The 25,931-nt window shown below is 41.2% G+C and overlaps 1 protein-coding gene across 1 annotated transcript in view; it reads right to left on the bottom strand.

Annotated features, from left to right (window-relative positions):
• trhde (thyrotropin releasing hormone degrading enzyme) overlaps nt 1–25,931 on the bottom strand; it is a 98,229-nt gene that overhangs the window by 3,500 nt on the left and 68,798 nt on the right. Inside the window, exons 8-16 of the mRNA XM_033038184.1 lie at nt 25,029–25,094; nt 20,588–20,769; nt 19,062–19,150; nt 17,059–17,192; nt 16,906–16,961; nt 9,849–9,996; nt 8,029–8,126; nt 6,598–6,705; nt 31–198 (exon numbers count right to left, since the gene is read on the bottom strand). Coding sequence (XP_032894075.1) covers nt 31–198; nt 6,598–6,705; nt 8,029–8,126; nt 9,849–9,996; nt 16,906–16,961; nt 17,059–17,192; nt 19,062–19,150; nt 20,588–20,769; nt 25,029–25,094 — 1,049 coding nt within the window. The remainder of the gene's footprint in view (nt 1–30; nt 199–6,597; nt 6,706–8,028; nt 8,127–9,848; nt 9,997–16,905; nt 16,962–17,058; nt 17,193–19,061; nt 19,151–20,587; nt 20,770–25,028; nt 25,095–25,931) is intronic.

Here is a 25,931-nt window from a genome sequence, read left to right as displayed (position 1 = left end):
TACACTGATGCACTTTAATAGCTAATTAACCTGCTCAACAAAAGTGGGTTTTTGCTGCACGCCAGGGACTCCAGTAGGATCTTCCTCTCCAGAACAACAGTTGAGGATTGGTATTTGCTCCATATGAATTCCCACACATTGTCATCCATGAGTGAAATCCCAGTGCAGTAAACAATGTCTCTAACATTTGGTGGTATTCTGAAACATATCAATGTACAGTGTTAGTATGCAATGCATCACATCCAAAGTGTTCCTGGCATTAAGATCTAGTCCATTAATAATCCAAACCTGATTTTAGAACTGGGTTAAAAACTGCGGTCGGTAATCCCTTTTATCTGTGACTATAATTTGGTCGGTGCTTGATAGAGACAGCATTATGCACAGGCAGAGTGTAAGTAGCTGTGTAACTCTTCTGTCAATTACATTATTGACCACACTGCCATAAGTGACTGAGATTAACTTGATCAATATAATTTGGTTGCAATTATCCTCCACTCAATGCACTTTTTTGTTGAGAGAGTTCCCTGCTTTTATTGGGATAAAATGGCGTCACTTTTTAATAAATTCTGTTTACCGAGTAGCCTGATTTTGCTGTTATTGATGATTTGCTAAGTGCAGATAGATATATTCCCTACTTTGCCCCCAACTCTTGGTATTGCCATTTAATTTTCAAAGATTTTGAGATGAGGATGATTGATGAGGTAGGCCAGTGGATGTTGTATGCATGGACTTTCAACAAGGTCTCTCATGGTAGACTGATCCAGAAGGTCAAATCACATGGGATGCATGGTGAATTGGTAAATTGGATACAAATTGCTTAGCTCTAGAAGCTAGAGTATAAAGGTAGAGCGTGTGTTATGCTGACTAGTGGTGTCTGACCAGCTGTGAGACCTATGTTGCTTGTGATATATATGAATATTTTGGATGAAAATGTAGGTGGGTAGCTAAGCGAGTTTTGTAGATGGCACAAAAATTAATGAAGCAATGGGTATTCAGAAAAATTGTCAAATAATATAGCTGTATATAGATCAGATGGAAATACGGGTGGAGAAATGACAGGTGGAGTTTAGTCAAGGTGTTGCGCTTTGGCAGGTCAAAGAGGAACAATTACAGTCAATGACATTGACATACATAAGAATCTTGGAGTGTAAGTCAATAGTTCACTGAAAGTGACAGCACAAGTAGATAGGGTGATAAAGAAGGCATATGGCACATTTGTCTTCATCACTGGGCTTTAAGTATAAGAGACAGGAAGTCATGTTGCATCTTTATAAAACTTTGTTTCGGCTAGGTTTGGAGTATTGTGTCCAGTACTGCTCGCTGCTTTGCACGAAAGGTGTGGAAGCAGCAGAGGCTGCAGAAGAGGTACAACGGGATGTTTCCTGGATTAGAGAGTATTAACTATAAGGAAAGGTTGGATACATTTGGCTTGTTTTCTCTGTAGCTTCAGAGGCTTAGGGACAACTATACAAAAGTATACAAAATTGTGAGAGTTCAAGTGTTCAAGTTCAAGTGATCAAGTGTTCAAGTGAGTTTATTGTCATGTGTCCCTGATAGGACAATGAAATTCTTGCTTGGCATGGATAATGTCGAGACACGAGCCTTTTTCGTTGGATGGAAATGTTAAATATTAGAGGGCACAGCTTTAATGTGAGAGTGGGTAAATTTAAAGAATATTTCCAAGGAAGGTTTTTTTTTGCACATAGGTCGCTGCCTAGAATGCACACTGAGGGGAGGTGGTAGAAGCAGATATGATAGCAACATTCAAGAGGCATACAGGCAGGTATGAAGAATATGCAGGGAGCTGAGGGGTAAAGATCATGTGCGGGCCGATGGGATTTGTTTGATTTGGAATCATAAGGTCATAAGTTATAGGAGTAGAATTAAGCCATTCGGCCCATCAGGTCTACTCCGCCATTCATTCATGGCTGATCTATCTCTCCCTCCTAACCCCATTCTCCTGCCTTCTCCCCATAACCCTTGACACCCAAACTAATCAAATTGTCGATCAATTTGACAACTGAATTTGACAACAATTTGACAATTTGACAATTCAACAACTCTGCATCATTGTCGACAAAGACATCATGCTTAGAAGGGCCTGACCCTGTGAAGAACTGTTCTATGTTCTCTATTCAATGCAGTACATTAAATGTGTGCCAATAAATGAATTGTAAAAATATGACAGCCAAACCATGCACAGCAAACTCCCACACACATCAGTGCTAAATAATCTGTGCTTAGCAATGGTGATGAGATATGTATCAGCCAAAGATAGACACAAAATGCTAGAGTATTCAACAGCGGGACAGGCAGCATCTCTGGATAAAAGGAATGGGTGACGTTTCGGGTCGAGACCCTTCTTCAGACTGAACCAAAATGCCTTCACTTCTCTTCTGTGTGGTCACTCATGTCCACCTGATGCAGGCCAGTAAACTTGGTTTAGCATCTTACTGAAAAAGTACTATTGTCAGCATAACCCTCTGTCAGTAGTACAATCACCACAGATATTTGTACTCGAGTCCCTAGAGTGGGCCCTGAACTTGAGGTATATAGCATGTATCATGATAGCAAATGAGCCACTAGTTACAGAGGTAAACAATTACAAGTACAATGATAAACTGCTTTCTGGGTGCTTGATTTAAAAAAAAATCTATTTCTATTTTAAACAACGCCAAGTTCCACCTGAAAACATCCTACCGCACCATTATATCTGAATGCTTTTATGTGTCCAAATCTGTTGGGGAGAATAGAGACTTACTGAGAAATAAATAGCTCCCAAAAGAAACAGATTTCAACATAACTAACATAAATTCAACTGAAAAAAAAAGGCATGAACAGCTAGTACATTTTACAGTGCAGCTCTTTCAGATTTAACAGGTCAGTGAATGACAAAGTTGATTTCTAAATATGCAACAGAGTTATATTATTGCCCATCCACTGTGTCAGTAGAGAAACTTCCACCTGAATAGAAGTAGAGGAGCACAGGGCTCACATGGTCATTTCTTTCAGTGGTGGTAACTTTGCCTGCAGTGTTCATCTGAATTTCTAATTATCACGGCTAGAAAGCAAATCTCGCTCGTGGTGCATTATGTTATTCATGTACACCATAACAGAGAAGGTTGCTGTACTGGTGTTAAATCATTTTTGGAAATACTTCTCTGTGCAAAAAAAGGAGTCTTCGTCAAAAATGTCAGCACTGTTGACACAGTGTGCAGGGAGTTTGTACAGTATTCATCAATTCATCAAGAAAATCCCCTCCCTTCACACTGCACACCATATTTAACAAATTGATCATTGCTAGGAAAAAATATTTGCAACGAATGTTAATGCTTTTGTAAATTGTACTAACCTAATACTGTATTTATTAATTTACTCCGCATGGCAATCATATCTTTAATAGTAACACAACTTTTGCAGTGGTTCAATTAATTTTACCAAATGCATTTTTCTATTTGGAGACACAAGGAACTGCAGTTGCTGGAATCTTGAGCAAAACACAAAGTGCTGGAGGAACTCCAGGGATCATGCATTCCAGGTGGGAATGGATAGGCAATGTGTTGGGTTGGGATAAAAAAGTGTTGGAGTAACTCAGCGGGTCAGGCAGCTTCACTGGAGAATATGAATAGACAGCATTTCAGGTTGAGGCCCTTCATCAGACCAATTGTAGAAGGGGGGGAAGAAAGCTGGATGAGTAGTGGGAATGGAACAAACTGAGAGGTTCAATCAGTCTGAAGAAGGGGCCCGACCCCAAATGTCACCTATCCATGTTCTCCAGAGATGCTGCCTGACCCGATGAGTTACTCCAGCACTTTGTATGTTTTGTAAACCAGCATCTGCATTTCCTTGTATCTATATTTCGGGTCGGGACCTGACCTGAGTGGTGAGGGAGGGACAAGCTGATGGGTACATTCAGTCTGAAGACCTGAAACATCACCTGTCCATTCCCTCCACAGAAGCTGCCTGACCCGCTCAGTTACTCCAGCACTTTGCAATTTTCTATTTTATTTGTTCATCAGACTCTACCTACTAAAAATGCAGGCTTTGAAGCTGATGTGCAATGCTATTTGCACACTTTTGAACTATTTGAGTAACTATTTGTCAGGTGTGAGTTTTAAATGGAGTGAGCAGTGCATGATCAACATTTACCAAGCTTTCAACGTTGAATATTTTCTTCCCTTGTGGCATTTTTAGTTAACGATCAGATCAAGGCACCAAGTTTGGTCTGGTACAGTTGACATCTTTCAACATTAAACACAGAGTTTGTGACGAAGAAATATGTTTATTCCCCCATCCATCAGATACTGCATTTTGATATAATTACTTCTCAATAACATTACGTACATTAGATAACAAACACACATTAGAAGCAAAGACTGTCACATACAGAGTGCACTAAAAGAACAACTCATCTCTGCCTGCATAACAGCAGGGGAATTAAAAAAGTAAAATACTGGCCCTTGGTGCACAATAAGATGCCGTACTAAACATGGGCAGTAAGCAATTCAACAGAGCTTGAAAAGATGCATTCAAGCAAAGCTGCACGGGGGCAATGCTAATTTATGCAAGGGACCCTGAAAGTAAAATGTAATTGTTCACAAGATTTAAAAATCAGGACACGTACTGTAAATACAATGACACCACTGGATGCACGGATACTCAGATACTGCTAATTTTTTTATTTTATTTTTTATTTATTTATTTATTCCGAACAAGTAAAGACATTAAAGACATTAATAGTAACAAAATCGAAATTATCAAACAATTGGACATTACAATCAATATTTACAAAGCAATGAAAAGAACAAAAGCAAAGTTCCAATGTGTCTGTACAAGCTCGAAAAGGAGTGAGAAGAAGAATAACTTATTAAATCTCACCCCTCACAATCTAATCCCACTGAAGAGGTGGTATAGGGAATCAGGTATGTTGTGGATCAGTGGAGTTGGGGGAGGGTGGTAGATAGAAAATCAAAGAGGGGGCGGAGAGCTCTGACCCTGGCGACATCAGGTCAGAACCATTGTAGTTGAGAGAATCAAAGGTCAGGAATGGAGGTTGTGTTGAATATACTTGTCCAGGGAAGGTTGTTGGAAGGGCAGTGGTGTCATCCATAAGGGAGAATGGGTGATAAAGCGGAGCTAGATGGCGGTTTGTTAAACCAACCATCAGGGCCATGTTAATCACTATGAATACAACTATACTGCTGGCTGATTGATCTTTAGACTCCAGTGCAGCAGATTCCATTAATGTCTACTTCAATGTGAATGCCATTCACCAACCTCAAGTGAACACAAGAATCTTTTCATGTGGCATGAAGAAGGCATGCTTGCATGTCATTCATAGTCACTGTGTTTTCTCGGTAGTTTCCAAGCATATATCATCATATACGTGGATAGCATGCACACCAAAGACAGTTACAAAGTGCATGAGTAACTCAGCGGGTTAGGCAGCAACTCTGGAGAAAAGGAATAGGTGACATTTCAGATCGAGACCCTTCTTCAGACCAAAATGTCTCGACCCAAAATGTCACCTATTCAGATTCAGATTCAGATTCAGAAAACTTTATTGTCTGTCGTAACAGAAAATCTTCTTTGACGTGGCTCAACATACAACCAGGACAATGTACTGATAAGCAGTCATACAACACATATTTCTGCGAGCACACACAGTGTGTATAGATCTTAAAAGCAAGTATAAAGATTAGAAACTGTAAAAATAGACAAGATAAAAGTTGTGGATACGTGTAAAGTGACAGTACGTCAGGGTTAATTTGTCCCTTGTTCATTTTTTATTTAAGCTGTTTATGGCAATGGGTATGAATGAGTTTTTGTGGATGTTTTTCTTGGATAGGGGGACTTTATATCGGCGGCCTGATGGCAGAAGTTGGAAGGACTTGTGCAGGGGGTGGGTGGGATCCTGTGTAATGAGGTTGGCTTTCCTTTTAACTGCCTGGGTGTGGAGTACTGATAATTGATTTTGAGTTTTGCCAGTTATTTTACTTGCTTGATTGATGATCCGGGAAAGCTTTGATTTGTCTTTGACAGAGGTGAGGGTGAACCAGGATGTGATGTTAAAGGTGAGTACAGATTCTATAAATGATTTATAGACAGCTGTTAAAATGTCCTGTCTGACATCAAAGCTCCTGAGTTTCCTCAGCATGAACAGGCGTTGCTGTGCCTTCTTGTACACAGAGTCTGTGTGCTGGGAGAAGGACAGGCGGGTGTCAATCTCTGTGCCCAGGTATCTAAAGGCCTCTACCTGCTCAACATTCCTTTTCTCCAGAGCTGCTGCCTGACCCATTGAGTAACTCCAGATTTTTGTGTCTGTCTTCGGTATCAACCAGCATCTGCAGTTCCTCCCTACACAATAGCGTGCACACCCTTGGACTTTAGATAACATTCACAGATGTAGCATTCTTCAATTGCATGTTAGAATGTTTAGCCCAGGAGGTTATTTTTCTGATTAAACCTACAAGAGAACATCTGTTGCTTGACATTCACAGAGCCATCACTTATAGTTTCCAGACATAACATATAGGACTCCTGAGGAGTGGAAATCCTTCCTGCACAATTCTAATCTTATCTTTGAAACATATATACCTGTTTTGACCAGTTTCCATCCATTTTGAAAGAAGTAGTGTCGCCTTGTTATGACAGTGAACAATTCCAAATTTACAAGACAAGAGAAGAACTTTTCGACGCAGTTCCCTGTTTGAAAAGAAAACAGTGAGTGAAAATGATTTCTATCCGTTGCAAAGTACTGATTATTTGAAAGGTGATGCCTAATGACACCTGAACCTCACGTTACAAACTGATCTTGAAGTTTCATATATGGGAGATGGCAACTTCTGCTGAAAACCACATTCAAACAATGTTATTATTGCAAGTGCTGGCTGTCAGCACCTTAGCAAATCAGTAGGATGCTTAAAACTATATGAATGTATCATCCATCTTATTTACTCCCTTTCCCAAAGTTGCACACTGATGCAGAAAGGCATATTTCCCCATAATGAATTGCTTTGTATTACACATTCAAGATGTGCAAAAGCAAAACCTAACGCCACTTCTGCAGAATTGTTATTCCCCTACAGTGCGGAAGATGTTGCAAGTTAATAATGTAAGCAGTCCTCGGGTTTAATTCAATCAGGTAGCACATAAAGACTCCCAAATCTTTAGTGGTGGAAATTTGCCTTTGGTTAACACTCTAAATCAGCGTTTGGATATCAACTACTCTTTGCACAGTACATGTAGGGCTGCATGGAGGCGCAGCGGTATAGAGTCGCTGTCTTAGAAAGCCAGGGACCCGGGTTGACACTGACTACGGGTGCTGTCTGTATGGAGTTTTGTACATTCTCCCTGTAACCTGCGTGAGTTTTCTCCGGGATCTCCGGTTTCCTTCCACACTCCAAAGACGTACTGTGCTGTTACTCACCCATGTTCTATGTTCTGTGATCACCAACAAACATACAACACATCAAATATAAATCATGTAATTTAACTCCACTTGTCAAACTCAACCACTAATAATCCAAAGTCCTCAGATATTGAACAATGATGATTCAACGGTGACCCTGATAAATAATTTGCCATCAACAGCACTGAAGAATGATTGACTGCTGTATCAGTATTGAATTGGCACAAAAGCTCACATCCATTGCAAAAATATTAAAAAGCTAGGGCTAGAAACTCATCATCTGTTAAATATATTAATTGGTGAAGTTTTCAGGAGAGATTTAGCTCTTAGGATTAAAGGAATCAAGGCCTATGGGGAAAAAGCCGTAACGGGGTACTGATTTTAGATGATCAGCCATGATCATATTGAATGGCAGTGCTGGCTCAAAGGGCCGAATGGACTACTCCAGTACCTATTTTTCTATGTTTCTATACAAAATGTGGTGACATAAGCAACTTGATCTCCAGTTCAGAAATTCAATGGAATGCTACTCGTTTGTACAACAGAGGATGAATTTGTACCCATGAATCTATTTATAAACATTTTATAACATGTGACAAAGGTAAATGATTTTTAACTCAGTCTGATATGATGCTTGAACAACAGAACTGTTTGCTGCATCTTCTGGCCATCCCAGGGCGAGGTACATTGATGCAACCTGCTGCACGACATATTGCTATAAGGAGAGAAAAAGAGTTAGAAGGTGGGTAACTTTTATCAATCCTATTTCATCACATGGTGTTAGTAATGTATTAAGCTACCAATATGCTGTTCTTTCGTATTTATTTATCACATTTGTTAACTGTTATTTTCAGACTATATACAGACAAAGCTATCAATCTAGAATTCAATGGTGGCGCAGCGGTAGAGCTGCTGCCTTACAGCGCCAGAAACCCAGGTTCGATCCTGACTACGGGTGCTGTCTGCATGGAGTTTGTGACTGCATGGGTTTTCCCCGGGTGCTCTGGTTTCCTTCCACATTCCAAAAATGTCCAGGTTTGTAGGCTAATTGGCTTTGGTAAAAATTGCAAAATGTCCCTAGTGTGTAGGATAGTGTTAGTGAACGGGATAATTGCTGGTCGGCGCGGACTCGGTGGGCCTAACAGCAGATAGAGATACAGGCCGTGCTGTAACTCTAAAGTCTCTAAAGTCTAAAGGGTGCAATTGGAAACTTTTCATAGTAGAACTACCTGCTCAAATCTCATTTCCCCCCAACGTCTGACCTTTACTTAAGTACTTAAGATTCTCTAATTATATCATGATAAATAGCTTTAATTGCCAACTGTGGTTATGTTTTCCATATCTCAATAAAACCCTGATAAAAATTGTCATATGTATGGTTTCAAGTTAATTTTCATCAGTTGTGCAGTTCATTGTACAGTCCAAATTGTAATCAGCAGATGCCACTTTGTAGCTTCATATTTTAGTACATGTGCTAACGAGACTGTGAGAGGTAAAATTTCATCCCTGATCACTAAGGAAATGCTAGAAGACTGCTGGTCTATAGAACTGATGTGCTACAATGCTGAGAACTATAATCTTCACACTGTATCTTCCCCTTTGCTCTATCTATTGTACTTGAGTTTGACTTAAATGCATTTGATGCATAATACATCTAATCTGTTTGTGTCGCATGCAAAAAGCTTTTCACTCTACCTCGGTACTTGTGACATAACAAACCTAAACTTAAACCCCAGTGGCACAGCGGTTGAGCTGCTGCTTTACAGCATCAGAGACCCGGGTTCGATCCTGACTAAGGGTACTGTCCGTATGGAGTTTGTAGGTTCTCCCTGTGCATAGTTTTTCTCCGGGATCTCCGGTTTCCTCTCACACTCCAAAGATATACAAGTTTGTAGACTAATTGGCTTGGTAAAATTGCAAATTGTCCCTAGTGTGTGTAGAATAGTGTAAGTGTGCTGGGATCGCTGGTCGGTGCAGACTCGGTGGGCCGTAGGGCCTGTTCCACACTGTATCTCTAAAGGGCCTGTCCCACTTGGCGATTTAGCCGGCATCATATCAGTGTTGCCAAAAGATTTCGAACATTCCAAAATCCAGCGACGACAAAAAAGTGGTTGCGTGACTTGAAAAAATACCGCGCGTCACACGTCACCATGCCGTGTCACCGTCGCGTCATACGTCATCACGCCACATATTTTTTGGTGACATGATACGTGAGTCAATGATGCCGGCAGTCGAAGAAAAAATCGCCAAGTGGGACAGGCCCTTAAGCTAAACTTAACAAACTGACTGATCTGATCCCCCTGACTTCAATGGAATCAATTGTCAGCAGGGAGTCAAATGAAGAGCTTTTATTCCAGCACTAGTGACCCACGACATTATTACCAACTACATTGTGATTGTTTTCAATCTTAATGAATCTTAAAATTTAAACACTTACTTTAAAAATGTTGTACTCCTTGTTCCGGTCCACCAGCCTATCCAGATAAAGCAGCACGTTACTTGCAGCGTGCCAAGGAAGAAACTCCTTCTCCTTGTGAAGGTACTTTATAATCTCCAGAGGAATGCTCTGTGGTAAATAGCCAGCTCTAAGGCAAAGAAGGAAGGAAAACTGAACATAATTATGCATGCACTAACAAAATCTAGTTGTGTCAAATAACTTTTTTAAACTGTTCTAATGCAGGAAAGGTATGGAAACATCAGTGTAAAAACATGATTGCAGTTTGAAATGGAGCCCAACAAACCCAATGTTATCACATACTATCTGTTTTTCTGTCCGATACTGATATGAAGAATTTTTTGAGCCAAGGCCAGTCATGATCTGAAACTCGCTGCAGACAGAATCAATTATTGAAAATCATTGTTGCGGGTGGTCACGGTGGTGCAGCGGTAGAGTTGCTGCCTTACAGCGAATGCAGCGCCGGAGACGCGGGTTCGATCCCGACTACGGGTGCTGTCTGTACGGAGCTTGTACATTCTCCCCGTGACCTGCGTGGGTTTTCTCTGAGATCTTCGGTCTCCTCCCACACTCCAAAGACGTACAGGTTTGTAGGTTAATTGGCTTGGTAAATATAAAAATTTGCCCTAGTAGGTGTAGGATAGTGTTAATGTGCGGGGATCGCTGGTCGTCGCAGGCCCGGTGGGCCGAAGGGCATGTTTCCGTGCTGTATCTCCAAACTAAAAAGAGTGGGTGAATGGGACTGACAAGATTAATCTACTAAAAGCTAGCAAAGAGTTGATGGGCTGAATGGTCCCCTCCCATGGTATAATATTGCAATTTTTTGACTATCTTTATGGCCTGAACAATGTGCATCAATGATTAGAAGGCTGAGAGGAAATGATAGCAATGAGTTTCTCAACTAAATACCTGCAGGGAAAAGTTTATTAAGAGCATTATTTCCCACCTGAATCCATTTTCAAAGACTTGAAAGAGACGGTTTGGAAACATGCCCAAAACAGCCAAGAGGGTCTTTAAATATGCATTGGGGGAACCTAGGGTCTTGGCTGCAGTTAGCTTATCGAACCAACAGAGCATGCAAACTATGCCCAATGCTTCATGCTTTGAAAGGCCCAATTGTTAAAGTTCTGAAAGCGGGTGGAGACGATGCCACCAAATTACCGAATCACAGAGCATGGAAACAGGCCCTTCAGCCCACATGTCCATGCCAACCACAAAACCACCATCTACACTAATCCATTTGTCCTCACACATCTCTGTGAACTCCCCTTCTCATGCACACTTGATTCGTTAATCATCCTCGCCCTCCCCACCATTGAAAGCATCATTATGAGCTGTTGCCTCAAGAAGGCAGCATCTACCATCAAGGATCTCCATCTTCCAAGCCATGCCTCCTCTCACTGCTGCCATCGGGCAAGAGATACAGAACCCTGAAGTCTCATGCCGCCAGGATCAGGAGCAGCTGCTTTCCCCACAACCATCAGTTTCTTAAACTGACCTGTACAGCCCTAATCCAACCCCAGAAATTGAATACTATGGATCTCGCATGGACTTGCTTTCTAATTATGTTTTACACTAAAGTCTTGAAGGATTTATGTGTAATATATGTAAAAATTGTTGTCTGATTCTCTATGATTGTGATGCTTCAGCAAGCAAGATTTTCATTGTACCTAAACCTTACTGTACTTATGCATATGGCAATTAATACAATTTGACTTAGAATCATAGTCATAGTGCTCGGAAAGAGACCCTTTAACCCACCATGTCCAAGTTGGCCGACTGGGCTAGTCCTATTTGTCTGCGTTTAGCCCATAATCTATAAACCGTTCCTATCCAACACTTGACAGTACATTATTTCTCCAAATAAAACCCAAATAAACAATAATTTTCCACAGGCACTGCCTCCCATCAATAGCTTATTATTTTAAAATATCCATTTATTGGGGACAGTATTTTCACTGGTTATAATATTAAAAGCACCCTGAAGCCTACTAGTATTTCTGCACCATGCTCTGGGTGGTGTTTGGGGTGGGAGATTGCAACCTTCACGTGGTCCGTCCTGTTTCGACAAATGCAATCAACCCAGCGTGCACAATCAAATAAGGTCAAATAGAACAAGTTGTCCGACAACTTTAGGCTGTGCACGCCACATGCAAGAAGAAGAAGGTGGGGTTTGCTTCTTGTTGGAATCATATGGTGTGAGAGGTAGTTTCTGATGTACCTCTGATGGCATGAGATCAAGTGCAGATTATGCGATAAGTCACAGACAGGAAGCTCATCCTTCCTCCTCCATCATATATGATTTGGGCCATGGTACATTTCAAAGGTCTGTATTTGCTCAAAACTCTACTAATACAGTCAAGACTAGGTTCATTTATGCATGTGTAAGGGCAAAAAAAGATAATCCACTTTATTCTTAATTCTCCATTTTACCTGGCCATTGAGAATAATATCTTCCAATGGTCAGGAGCAGAAACTCCAATTGTTGGTGCATTTTCCCCACCGACAATACACTCTCCGTCAATATGTCTTGACTTAGACCCTGTCACACTATGAGCCCAGCTGGAGTACTGACTCTGGATACAGGCATGTAGTTCCTATCCAACACTCGGGCACAATCTTGAAACAGCCCTCAGTGCCAACAGTGCACTCATTTGGAAATGGATACTACACGACAAAATGCAATATAGCATTTCCTCTCCACTGTTAGGCAACATCCAGGCAGAGACTAATGATCCGTCTTCAATATCGACTGTGTCTCTTGCCCACATTGGTGCTACAGTGGCTCAGCTGGTAAATCTGCTGCCTCAGAGCTCCAAAAACCTGAGGGCAATGTTCATCTCTGATGCTATCTGTGCGGAGATGGAAGTTTACCATGTGACTGCATGGGTTTCCTCTGAGTGCTCCATTTCCTTCCCATATTCTAAAGGTGTGCATATTAGTAGGTATTTTGGTAAATCACTGGATACTATAAATTATCTGTAGTATGCATGAATGATAAAATACAGTGGGAATTGATGGGAATGTTAAAGGATAAATTAGGAGGAATGAAATGCTCTGTGAGTCTACATACTGTAAACTCAATGGGCTTAAATGGCCACCTTGTATATCACAAAGGAATAAATATTCAACATTTTTTCTTTCTATTTCAGATTTCTAACATCCGCATTATTTTGCCTCGGAATCCTTCCTGAATATCTTTTCCCAGAATTCATCTACTACAAGTCCTTCAGAAAATATGTGTACGAAGGATCTGCAGACCCTGGTTTACACTGAAGATCGACACAAAATGCTGGAGTAACTCAGCGGGTCAGGCAGCATCTCTGGAGAAAAAGAATACGGTCTTGACCCGAAACACACCTATTGCTTTTGTCGATGGAGATGCTGCCTGACCAGCTGAGTTACTCCAGCATTTTATGTCTTCCCTCATTAAATAGACTACTTTTTCATCTAATGATGCTCACTGTCCAACACCTGGAGCCAAATATTTCATTAAATATAGCAATTGGCATTCAAAAATATGTGAATCAATTCTGTTTTAGATTGGCCATAAGCAAGCCTTGTGGGCAGTCACAAGTCATTCCTAAGCACAACTTGATATGGTTCTAATTGAGGCATAAGATCCAATGTAAGCACACAGCTCTCATTGACAGCCAGGGTCCCAACAGACTAAGTAACTACAGGCGTCATCCTGAAGGCACCTTTAGCTGGAAGCTCACATGCACTGAAGACAAAGGAAACTGACAACAGTCTCTGTCAAAGTGACTGAATCCTCTCTCTGGGGATGTTCACCGAAGATGCTACTCACTAAGTCTATCGCTGACAGTATTCACTATCCATCCAACAATCTGAGATTAAATCCTGTAGGTGAAGGCAAGTAGTGACATGCAAAATAAATAAAGAATGGCTGACAATCAAAACTGTCTTACTGGCCAAATCTGTAAAAGTTTTATGAATAAACAGTGAAGAGTTCCTAAAATTAGGCAGAGGGATACTAACCCAGGGATGCTCAACATGATCCATTGAAGTTGGACCGAGCCACATCCACCTGAAGCAGCACAGCAGAACATTCTTTACTAACAACTCATCCACCAAGATCACAAAGCATAATTTCAGAAATAAAAAGTGATTTGAGATAAATACACAAAACACAATCGTTAAACAGATAGCACCCTTCTGATTCATAACTACATGTTAACAGTACTCCTGTGGCTAATACTGATCCGTGATAACATAACTTATTAGTAGTTTAATATATAGAACTTTATTCAATTTTGGATGTGACCTGCCCATTGAAATATATTAAGATACCTAGATTTAGTTACCAAAAATCATACAATTAACATTGCAAGTTAAACCTTAAGTACTGAGTATGGAAAAAGAACAGCAAATCTACAACATAATAAAAGGTGGCATAACGACCCCTGGCAGAAGAGCCACATGTACATCCTACTCCAGTCACCAAATTCAGCACCACTTATATACGGGTAGCTGAAATGCAGACATGCCCATATGTGGCAATACCAAGGATGAATTTCAGCCCAAGCAATCAACTCTCGACCAAATACATTTGAGTAACAAACCTGGGGCTGACGTGGCACTTTGGCCCACAATGGCTGTGCTGAGCATGATGCCAATCTCAAAGATACAGAAAAAGCTGGTGTAACTCAGCGGGGCAGGCAGCATCTCTGTAGAGAAGGAATGGGTGACATTTTGGGTCGAGACCCTTCTTCAGACTGGTTAGGTAAAAGGGAAAAGAGAGATATGGATGATGCAACATCACCCGGCGAGAACGGCCTGGAACATCGGGCCTCCGTAGAGGCAACTGTGGAGGCCTCAATAGGCCCGACTATGGGTGAACTGGGGTTGGGGACTGGACTTTGTGCCTTCCCTCATGGTGGGAACCATTGTGGGGGGATGTTCTTTATGTTTAAAACTCTTATTAATGTTATGTCTGTATTCCTTCTTTATGTGCTGCAAAATCGCAAGAAGCATTTCACTTCACTACACCTAGGTGTATGTGAATGTGACCAATAAAATACCTTTGATACTTTGATGTAGAGAGATAAAGAACAATGAATGAAAGATATGCAAAAACGTAACAATAATATAGGAAACAGGCCATTGTTAGCTGTTTGTTAGATGGTGTGATTTGGGTGGGGGAGGGAAAGAGAGAGGTAATGCTGGGGTTACTTGAAGTTATCAAAATCAATATTCATACCACTGGACTGTAAGCTGCCCAAGCAAAATATGAGATGCTGTTCCTATAATTTGCGTTTAGCCTCACCCCGACAATGGAGGAGACCTAGGACAGAAAGCTCTGTGTAGGAATGAGAACAAGAATTAAAGTGTCCAGCAACCGGGAGATCAGGTAGGTCCAGGCAGATTGAGCGAAGGTATTCAGCGAAACGATCGCCCAGTCTACGTTTGGTCTTGCTGATGTATAAGAATTCACATCTTGAACAATGGATACAGTAGATGAGGTTGGAGGAGGTGCAAGAGAACCTCTGCCTAACCTGAAAGGGCTGTCGGGGTCCCTGGACAGAGTCGAGGGAGGAGGGATAGGGACAGGTGTTGCATCTTCTGCTGTTGCAGGGGAAGGTACCTGGGGAGTGGGTGGTTTGGGCGGGAATGGATGAGTTAACCAGGGAGTTGCGGAGGGAACAGTCTCTGCAGAAGGCAGAAAGGGGTGGAGATGGGAAGATGTGACCAGTGTTGGAATCCCATTGGAAATGGCAAACATTCATTTCAGAGGATTATGTGTTGTATGCGACAGCTGATGGAGTGAAAGGTAAGGACTAGGAGGACTGTCTCTGTTGCGACTAGGGGAAGGGGGAGCAAGGGGCGGAGCTGCGGGGTACCGAGGAGACACAAGTGAAGGCCTCATCTATAATGGGAGAGGGGAACCCCCGTTCCCTAAAGCAGATCTCGGATGTCCTGGTATGAAGTACCTCATCTTGGGCACAGAAGGAATAGGGAGTAGAGGATAGTCTTTGCAGGAAGCATGGTAGGAAGAAGTGTAGTCGAGATAGTTGTGGGAGTCAGTGGGTTTGTAATAGAATTCAGTCGATATCGAATAGAGTAAACTAATCTCATCTGCCTGCACATGATCCATAACGTCCATCCCTGCATATGCATTTGCTTTTCCATTCTGCTTAGAACAGTACAGCAGAGGAACATTATGGGTCATGCAACATATAAACAGGGCTTTCAGCCCAGTGAGTCCTCAGCCAACGTGCAAGCATCCATTTACGCTAAACCCATTTTATTCTCCCCACATTCCCCTCAACTCTCTACAGATACTAACACTCAACTACGCACATAGAACAATTTCCAAGATGTTCAATTAACCTACCAACGCACGTGTTTTTGAGATGTGGGAAGAAACAAAAATACTGGAGGAAACCCGTGCAGTCACAGAGACAACATGCAAACTCCATATAGACAGCAGCGGAGGGTGGAATCGAACCTAGATCGCTGGAACCATAAGATAGCAGCTTTGCCAGCTGTGCCACCGTGATGTCCTGAGCATGGAGCAAAGGTGCCTGTCATTTTAAGTGACCTTCAGCATTTAAGTGACCTTCAGCATTTAACACACAGACAGTATATGAAGAGTGTACATAATCTTTAACAAAGGCCTATTATTCAACTTTTAATCCTTTCAATCACAATCCTGGTAGCTAGAGTTCTAAAGTTCATATACATCAGTGCAGGAAATAACTGTAGATGTTGGTTTAAACAGAAGATAGACACAAAATGCTGGAATAACTCAGCAGGACAGGCAGCATCTCTGGAGAGAAGGAATGGGTGAAGTGACGATTCGAGTCTGAACAAGGGTCTTGACCCAAAACGTCAACCCATTCCTTCTCTTCAGAGATGCTGCCTGCCCCACTGAGTTATATACATCAGTGCAATTATCATTGGTAGGCTGTTGACCCGCCACCATTATCAGACTCAAATCTTACTTTGTGCAGTGTAGCTTTTGATGGCACACAAAGTTTTATTGAACTGCTGACTTTACCTGAAACACCAAACATACCTGGCCAGGTTGAAAGCATCATCGATCAGTCCTGCTCGGTTCCCAACTGAAATCACCTTTCAACCAGAAAAGGAAATGATTCAGCATCTTAGAATACAACGGATCTTTGTGTTTATAGTTGGTACGACCAACATCAGAGTAGACATCGCTTACCTCAGGTTTGGTCATCAGCTGCTCAATCAACAACCGCCAGTTCTTCAAATCATAGTTAACCCTAAAGTAGCCCGTCTGATTAAGGTTTCCTAAGAACCAAATATTTTCATCCAACATACCGATTTGATGATTCTCTGTAAAATAGAAAGGAAACTAAAGGATTCTTCATTCATTAGGATATCTTCTATTTGATATGAAAGATTTCATAGGAATCTGAGGGCCAAGTTTTTCACACAGAGGGTGGTGCATATATAGAATGAACAAAAGAGATCAAACTTTGCCAATGTTACATTTGTATTAAATCACTTAGAACTTTCAATTTCACAAAACCTGACATGGTTGAAGAAAAATAGTAGAGATTTCATGTAATTATTGTGCATTGATCTTCAAAGTGGAAGACACTAGCCAATAATAATAGTCAAGCAAGTGGCGATAAAGAGAGAATCTCTATTGCCATAGAAACAATACTGGGCAAATTACTGGGAGTAAATGCCAAGAAGTCCCCGTGACCTACAGGTGTCAGGGGTTATGGGGAGAAAACAGGAGAATGGGGTTCGGAGGGAGAGATAGATCAGCCATGATTGATAGGTGGAGTAGATGATGGGCTGAATGGCCTAATTCTACTCCAATTCCTTATGACCTGATGGCCTGTGCTCTCGTAGAAAGTAGCTGCTGAGATAATTGCTGCTTTAGTTGTCATCTATAAAACACAATCTCTGCATTCTGGAGAGAGGGGCCAGTTCTCCATAATTCTACAAGTAGGAAATCCCAAATCTAATGACACCATTCAAGAATTGAGAGACGCAGAGAGCAGGATAATATGGGCTACTTAATTTAACATCAGTCATTGGTAAAATGCTGAAATCCATTATTGAGGAGGTAAAAGCAGGAAATCGTAAAACAAGTAATCGTGTAAAACAGAGTCACCATGAACCGAGAAACAGGATGAATAAAGGGAAAATAGTCAATGTAGATAATTCTGAGGAACACAGACGGAGTGGAACTTGTTTCCCCAAACGAGGGTATCAAAAGCAGTAAACAATCTGCTGGAGGAATTCAGTGGGTCGAGCAGCATCTGTGGGGGGTAGGAACTGTCGACACTTCGGGTTGAACCCTGGGTCAGAGGGTATATAGACCACAGGCCATAGTTTCAGAATAAGAGGCCGCCCATTTAAGATGCAGATGAGAATGAATCTCTCCTCTCAGGGGGTTGCGACTCTCTGATATTGTGGCGGTCCCTGGTGGTTAGCCACACGTGGTGCGAACCCTCGGCTCTAGGGGTTGGGTCACGTGACTTGGTTTGGCGGTTGGCACGGGTCACGGGGCTTCCCTGGGGATATATATATGGTCGGGAATGCCTGTGCTCCTCTTTGTGGTTTTGGGAGCTGTATAATGCGTTACGATTAAAGAATTATTTGCTTGACACTCGTGTCCCACTTCAATATTCTCTATTCTGGAAAACTATGGAGGCACAGTTATTGAATATATTCAAGGCAGAGATTGACTGACATTTGAGATACAAGGGAGTCAAACAGTATGGGGTGAGTGGGGAGAATAGTATTGATGGCCCCAGAGTGGATCAGCTGTGATTTTAGTGCATGGCGATGCAAGCTCAAGGGGCCTATTTCTGTTTCTCTTCCTTGTGTTCTTATAGGATAAAGAACTACAGGCACCCTGCATTTTACGCATGTTTGATTTATGCGTCTTTGAAACAAAGCAATTGTTCAATTAATAAAAGAGCCTGATTTACACGCTCGTATTTTTGGAATAACACACTCAAATTTACACCTGACCGCATAGTCACGTAATTGAAGCATTTTTCAATTTACGCGCTACTTTTCCACCACGTAACCCTGGCATAAAATGCAAGCTGCCGGTGTAACAAAATCTATACCAAAGGAATTATGTGTTAGTACATCCTTACTGCAAAAACATTCCCTATGACGTGTTTCCAAAATGTGAGCCAAAACTTAATGCAATATATTGACAAATTGCAACAATACCTGTTTTATTGTTAATCCATATCATAGTCTCTGTGGAGATATGGCTCAAGTTTCCTACAGCGACAGTTAGAGGAATTTTCCACAAATAGCTAAAAAATAAGACACAAATGCCAAGTTATTGAGAAATACACAATTGATAGCTTCTCTCAGCGATGTGAAGAGTCATTCTACGGTTTGCACGGTGCCATAACTGGCAATAATTCCTACTTCAATTTATGTTAAATAAATGTGGAGTGTGAAACAAGCAGTGCGAGGCTTTCTACTATCCAGCCAATAAATTGCGTTGGATGTGATCACACCTTTTAAATCTGTTTGAGCATCATCTGTGTACCCACAGCCAACTGAAAGTACTGAAACCCACGTGAAAATTCCGATGTATTCAAAATTCAGGTGGCCTCTTCTTTGGCGAATTCATATTAATTATTATTAGTGTCTTTATATTATGTTCCAATCTCCAAAGAAAGCTGTGTAGGAGAGAACTGCAGATGCTGGTTTATATCGAAGATAGACACAAAATGCTGGAGTAACTCAGCGGGACAGGCAGCATCTCTGGAGAGAAGGAATGGGTGACATTTCGGGTCGAGACCCTTCTTCAGCTTGTGTTTGCTGAAGATCAAAATACTATTCCAAATAATAAAATGCCTTAAATTTCCAATCAAATTTCCAATTCCATCACAACACAAGTAATTTATAATCCTGGAGAAACTCAGCGGGTGAGGCAGCATCTATGGAGCGAAGGAGATAGGCAAAGTTTCAGGCCGAAACCCTTCTTCTGTCTGAAGAAGGGTTTCGGCCCGAAACATTGCCTATTTTCTTCGCTCCATAGATGTTGCCTCACCCACTGAGTTTCTCCAGCATTTTTGTCTACCTTCGATTTTCCAGCATCTGCAGTTCCTTCTTAAACATAAATAATTTATAATCCTGTTGTCAACCATATGCTGTGGTAAAACACAATTACTGAAAATGCAATATCAGTTCGTAAATGCAATATGAGCCCTGGCTGATGATAATAGTCTGCTGAAATGAGCTATTTAATTCTATTCAAACATCGACACGTTCAAACCAAATGAATATTTTTTTGCCATGACTTCTTTTATCACAGGATCAGATTTTGTTTACGTTTTGGTAAAAATAAAACAGAGTTCAGCGGAACGTCATCCCTGGTGACTAACGTGCTATGTAGTGGTAGCAGCACATTGCTGGCCTTGGTCCTCAATAAATAATGTAGCTGAACTTCAGAAATGTCTGCTGCTATTAAATATGTTGCCACTCTGACTGGAGATGAATTTATAGAAAGCTCAATCTCCAACCAGGTAGAATATCTAATATCCAAACAATAATAAAAGTCAGTGACTGAATTGACAAATAATAATTTGTGTAAAATGCAGCATCTGCATAATAGGCACATTATCTCATCTCTGAATAAAAAATGCACTCTATAAAAGCTGCACCAGCTTTTACTTCATATGTTCTGTTTACTTTCCAATATACTGCACACTCAAAATAAAGCAAATGTTATTTATTACCTGCTATTTGATGAATTTGTTGATTTTCTATTGTGGTCATAGAGGAAGTGTTCTTGCGTGATGGTTAAAATATCAACATTCTTCTCATTTCTAACAATGGTGACCACGGGATAACCCATCTGTAATGTCCAACAGTCCATGACTTCTTTAATATTTATGTTTTTCCCAATTTTCTGCAGTGTCTGTGTAAAGGCAAAAGAATGAGAATGAGAAGTATCACTGATATCTTCAGCCAGAGAGAGTGCAAAGAAATAGGGTCGGGGGGGGGGGGGGGGGTGGTACAATTTGTATTTTTCTTCAGATTTCAGCACCTGCAGCCTCTTGTGTATCCACTGTAATTTGGTTTGCAATTTCACTAAACCTTTCACCATGCTACAATAAACTATCTCTCAAAGTTAAGGGCCCGTCCCACTTCGCAATTTTTTTCGGCGACTGCCGGCATCATTGACTGACGTATCAGGTCACCGAAAAATACGCGGCGTGATGTGGCATGATGACGTATGATGCGGCGGTGACACGGCGTGATGAAGTGTGACGCGGCGTGGTGACGTATGATGCGGCGGTGACACGGCGTGATGAAGTGTGACGCGGCGTGGTGATGTATGACGCGGCGGTGACACGGCGTGATGAAGTGTGACGCGGCGTGGTGACGTATGACGCACGGTGTTTTTTCAAGTGTCGCAACATTTTTTTTGTCGCCGCTGGAATTTGAAATATTCAAAATCGTTTGGCGACACTGATATGACGCTGGCAAAATTGCCAAGTGGGACAGGTCCTTCACGGATCAAGTGTATCCCTGGAGGAGGAGTTTCGGCAACGAAGCAGCAAAGTAAAAAAAGGAAATCAGAAGGGCAAAAGAAGCCAGGAGATAGCTCTAGCGGAGAGCATGAAGGGCAATCCCAAGAGATTTTATATACATAAGGGGGAAAAGGGTAACTAGAGAGAGAGAGAGTGGGGTCCCTCAGGAATTAACGCGGTTAACTCTGTTTGAAGCCACAGGAGCTGGGCAAGGCCCTCAACGAGTATTTCACGTCAGAATTTTCACAGGAGAAAGACAGGAGGACAGAGGAACTTGGGGCAGTCAATTGAAGTGTCTTGTCAGTGTTACAGTCAAAGAGATGCTAAAAGTACTATCATGTATGAAGGCAGACAAACCTCCAGGGTCTGATCAGATATATATTATTATTATTATATATATAATATATTATATAATGTATTATTATATATATTATATTATATTATATATATTATTATATATTATTATAATTAATATTATATATTATATATATATATATATATATTATATTATATTATATTATATAATTATTATATATATTATATATTATATATTATATATATTATATATTATTATTATTATTATATATATAGTTGTGGGAAACTAGAGAAGAAATTGCGGGAGCCCTGGTTGAAATTTACGAGTTGTCTTTAAATACAGGAGAGGTGCCGGAAGACTTTCCAATTTACTGCAGTTCTGCAGGGAAAATACTGGAAGCTGTAGGCCGGTGGCCTTAACATCTGTAGTTGGAAAGTTACTAGAGAGCATTCTGAGGGATAGGATATACAGTCATTTAGATGGACAAGGACTGATTAGGGATGGTCAGCATGGGATTGTATGCGAGAGGTCATGTCTCACAAATCTGATTGAGTTTTTTGAAGGCGTGACCAAAAAGGTTGATGAGGGCAGAGCTGTAGATGTTGTTTATATGGACATCAGCAAAGCATTCAACAAGTTCCGCATGGTAGGCTGCTCTGGAAGGTTAGATCACATATGATACAATGAGAGATAGAAAATTGGCTTCATGGAAGGAAGCAGAGGGTAATGGTAGAAGGTTGCTTCTTGGACTGGAGGCCTGTGACTAGTGGTGTGCCTCAGGGTTCAGTGCTGGGCCCATTACTGTTTGTCATCTATATCAATGATTTGGATGGGAACATACACAGCAAGATTAGCAAGCTTGCAGATTATACAAAAGTGGGTGGTTTTGCAGATAGTGAAGATGGAAAATTGCAGTAGGATCTTGATCAATTGGCCAGGTGGGTTAGGAATGCTTGATGGAATTTAATACAGAGAAATGAGAGGTGTTGCATTTAGGGAAGTCTTACAATAGCAGGACCTACACAGTGAATAGTAGACCTCTGGGGAGTGTTGTAGAGCAGAGGGATCTAGGATTGCAGGTGCATAGTTCCTTGAAGATGAAGTCGCAGGTGGATAGGATGGTCAAAAAGGTATTTGGCACATTGGCCTTCATCAGTCAGAGTGTTAAGTATAGAAGTTGGGAGGTCATGTTGTAGTTGTATAAGACATTGGTGAGGTTGCATTTAGAGTATTGTATTCAGTTCTGGGCACTATGTTATAGGAAAGATGTTGTCAAGCTGGAAAGGGTACGGAGAAGATTTACAAGGATGTTGCCAAGGCTAGAGGGTCTGAGCTATAGGGCGAGGTTGAGTAGGCTAGGACTCTATTCCTTGGAGCGCAGAAGGATGAGGGGTGATCTTATTGAGGTGTATAAAATCATGAGAGGAATAGATCGAGTAGATGCACAGTCGCTTGTCCAGAGTAGGTGAATCAAGGACCAGAGGGTATAGGTTTAAGGTGAAGGGAAAAAGATTTAATAGGAATCTGAGGGGTAACTTTTTCATCCACACAGGGTGGTGGATGTATGGAACAAGCTGCCAGAGGTGGTAGTTGAGGTAGGGAGTATCCCAATATTTAAGAAACAGTTAGACGGGTACATGGATAAAACAGATTTGGAGGGATATGGACCAAACGTGGGCAGGTGGGACTAGTAGTGTAGCTGGGACATGTTGGCTGGTGTGGGCAAGTTGAGCTGAAGGGCTTGTTTCCATAATGTATCACTCTTTATTACTGAATTCTATTCAAGCAGTAACTTTAAGTTTTTGGTAAGGAATTGTGACTGGATTGTACTTTAGGACATTACATTGGATTTCACCCATATGAATGACATAAATAAAATTCATATGTTACCAACTGGCCTTTGGATAGGAATGGAGGAAATGGAGGGATATGGATTATGCGCCTGTAGATAAGAGATGATCTTGGCATCATGTTGTGTAAGGACATTGTGGGCCCTGTTGATTAGTACAGGTTATAGGGAGAAGGCAGTTGTAGGGGTTATATGGAGAAGGCAGGAGATTTGGTGTTAGGAGGGAGAGACAGATCAGCCATGATTGAATGGCTGGGCCAAATGGCCGCATTCTGCTCCTATCATTTATGACCTGTTCTTGTGCTGTACTGCTCTATGTTCTACTGCTCTATGTTCTAACCTATGCTGTTCCTAAGATTGTGCTGATTCTTGCAAAAATACATGTCAATAAAACATTATGCATATACTTATACACAGTATATTATGTCACCCACGTTCAGCTCAAAGTTAAACTGTGGTGCAGCTGGTAGAGCTGCTGCCTCACTGCGCCAGAGACCTGACTTCAGGTGCTATCTGTAGGGAGTTTGCACATTCGGGTGCTCCGGTTTCCTCCCACGTCCTAAAAACGTGCGGGTTCGTAGGTTAGTTGGCCTCTGTAAATTGCCCATATTATGTATCGAGTGGATACAAAAGTAGGATAATGTAGAACGAGTGTGAATTAGTGATGGATGGCTTGCTTGGACTCAGTGGGCTGAAGGGCCTGTTTCCATACTAGAACTTTCAATCAATCAGTTCAAACATGCTACTCTCCCATTAGATGCCATGACTTTATGACTGAACTGTGCCACATTTGAAATCAGATGCCACAAATCCAAGATATCCCTCATCATAAACCCTATCACCCACAAAGAAAATTAGCTTTGGGCGGCACAGCAGTAGAGTTGCTGCCTTACAGTGCCTGCAGCGTCGGAGACCCGGATTCGATCCCGACTACGGGTGCTGTCTGTACGGAGTTAGTACGTTCTCCCCATGACCGCGTGCATTTTCTCCAAGATCTACGGTTTCCTCCCATGCTCCAAAGACGTACAGCTTTGGAAGTTAAATGGCTTGGTAAATGTAAAAATTGTCCCTAGTGTGTGTAGGATAGTGTTAATATGCGGGAGTCGCTGGTCGGCGCAGACCCGGTGGACCGAAGGGCCTGTTTCCGCACTGTATCTCTAATACTAAGCTAAAACTATCTTAAATAAATAAAAACTCAAGCTGTACATATAATGGAGAATGGCAACCTCTACAGGCAATAATAAGGTTAATTAAGAAGCTGTTGATAAAAACACTTCAGCTCTTTGATTTATTCCATGGCAGCAAGTGTTTGTCAGCCATGGGTAAAGCACACAGAAGCTTTAAGTGATTCACATTGTTCCCATGTTAACGTAAGCAGCATGATTTAGCCTCTGAAAATTTCCACATAACATTGGCATAGTAACAATTCAGCTCAGATTATTCACACAAAACATAATATTTGTTTTGGAAATAGTTACCTCTCTTAGTTTGTTCCATAGGTCATTCCTCCCTGCATTGCCGTACATGTGAGCTGTCAAAAAAGCCTAGATTGGTAACAAAAAAACACAAATTGAGAAAGCGTGACCAAGAACTATACAAATAATTCACTCCATCAAAATATAACTCGCATAAGCACCAGACAACTAGTGTTTTATTTTTCAAGGCCATAAGTCAAATTCCTTAACTCAGTTAATAATATTTCTTGTCACTGATATACCATCATTTTTTTCCCGCACAATCTTACACAGTTACAACAATAGTTATCCATGTTGTCCTAAAACAAATATTAACAGTCAGTCAAGCCCTGATGTACTTGCAATCTGACAATTGTAAGGCTCTTGAGTCTTCATGGTTAATTAACTGACAATTTCAAGAAACAAAAGTACTGTCAAGAGAAAACATGAACATAGCTTGTATTATTGATTTAGTTGATCACACACAATTCAGTTGATGCTATGAAGATAGACACAAAATGCTGGAGTCACTCAGCCGGTTAGGCAGCATCGCTGGAGAAAAGAGACGCTACTAACTTGATGCTATTTCTTACCATATCCATGATGGTCACCAGGACCAAGGAAGAGCAGTTAACTGAGCAGTGAGCAAATTTCAATTTTAACGATAATCATGTGGGCTTGGCGACTATGATTTTACTTCGGAGTCACGTGAGTGATTCCGTGAAGAACCCGCTCAGCACGCATGCGCAGCTGAACTGGTGAGACTAATTACAAAGGGTATCATGGGAAAACCTGAACCCTTGCAATTCGTATCAAATATATTCACTAAACCCAAAAAAGATGGTGGATGTCGCATCATCATTGACTTAACTTCACTAAATATGTTTGTTAAGTACATACATTTCAAAATGGAACCAGTTGTTACTG

Source organism: Amblyraja radiata, chromosome 19, assembly GCF_010909765.2.
Source record: "Amblyraja radiata isolate CabotCenter1 chromosome 19, sAmbRad1.1.pri, whole genome shotgun sequence".
In the NCBI taxonomy this organism is placed as follows: Eukaryota; Metazoa; Chordata; class Chondrichthyes; order Rajiformes; family Rajidae; genus Amblyraja; species Amblyraja radiata.
The sequence above is the reverse complement of the archived record's forward strand: the minus strand, read 5'-3'. Positions and strand labels throughout refer to the sequence as shown.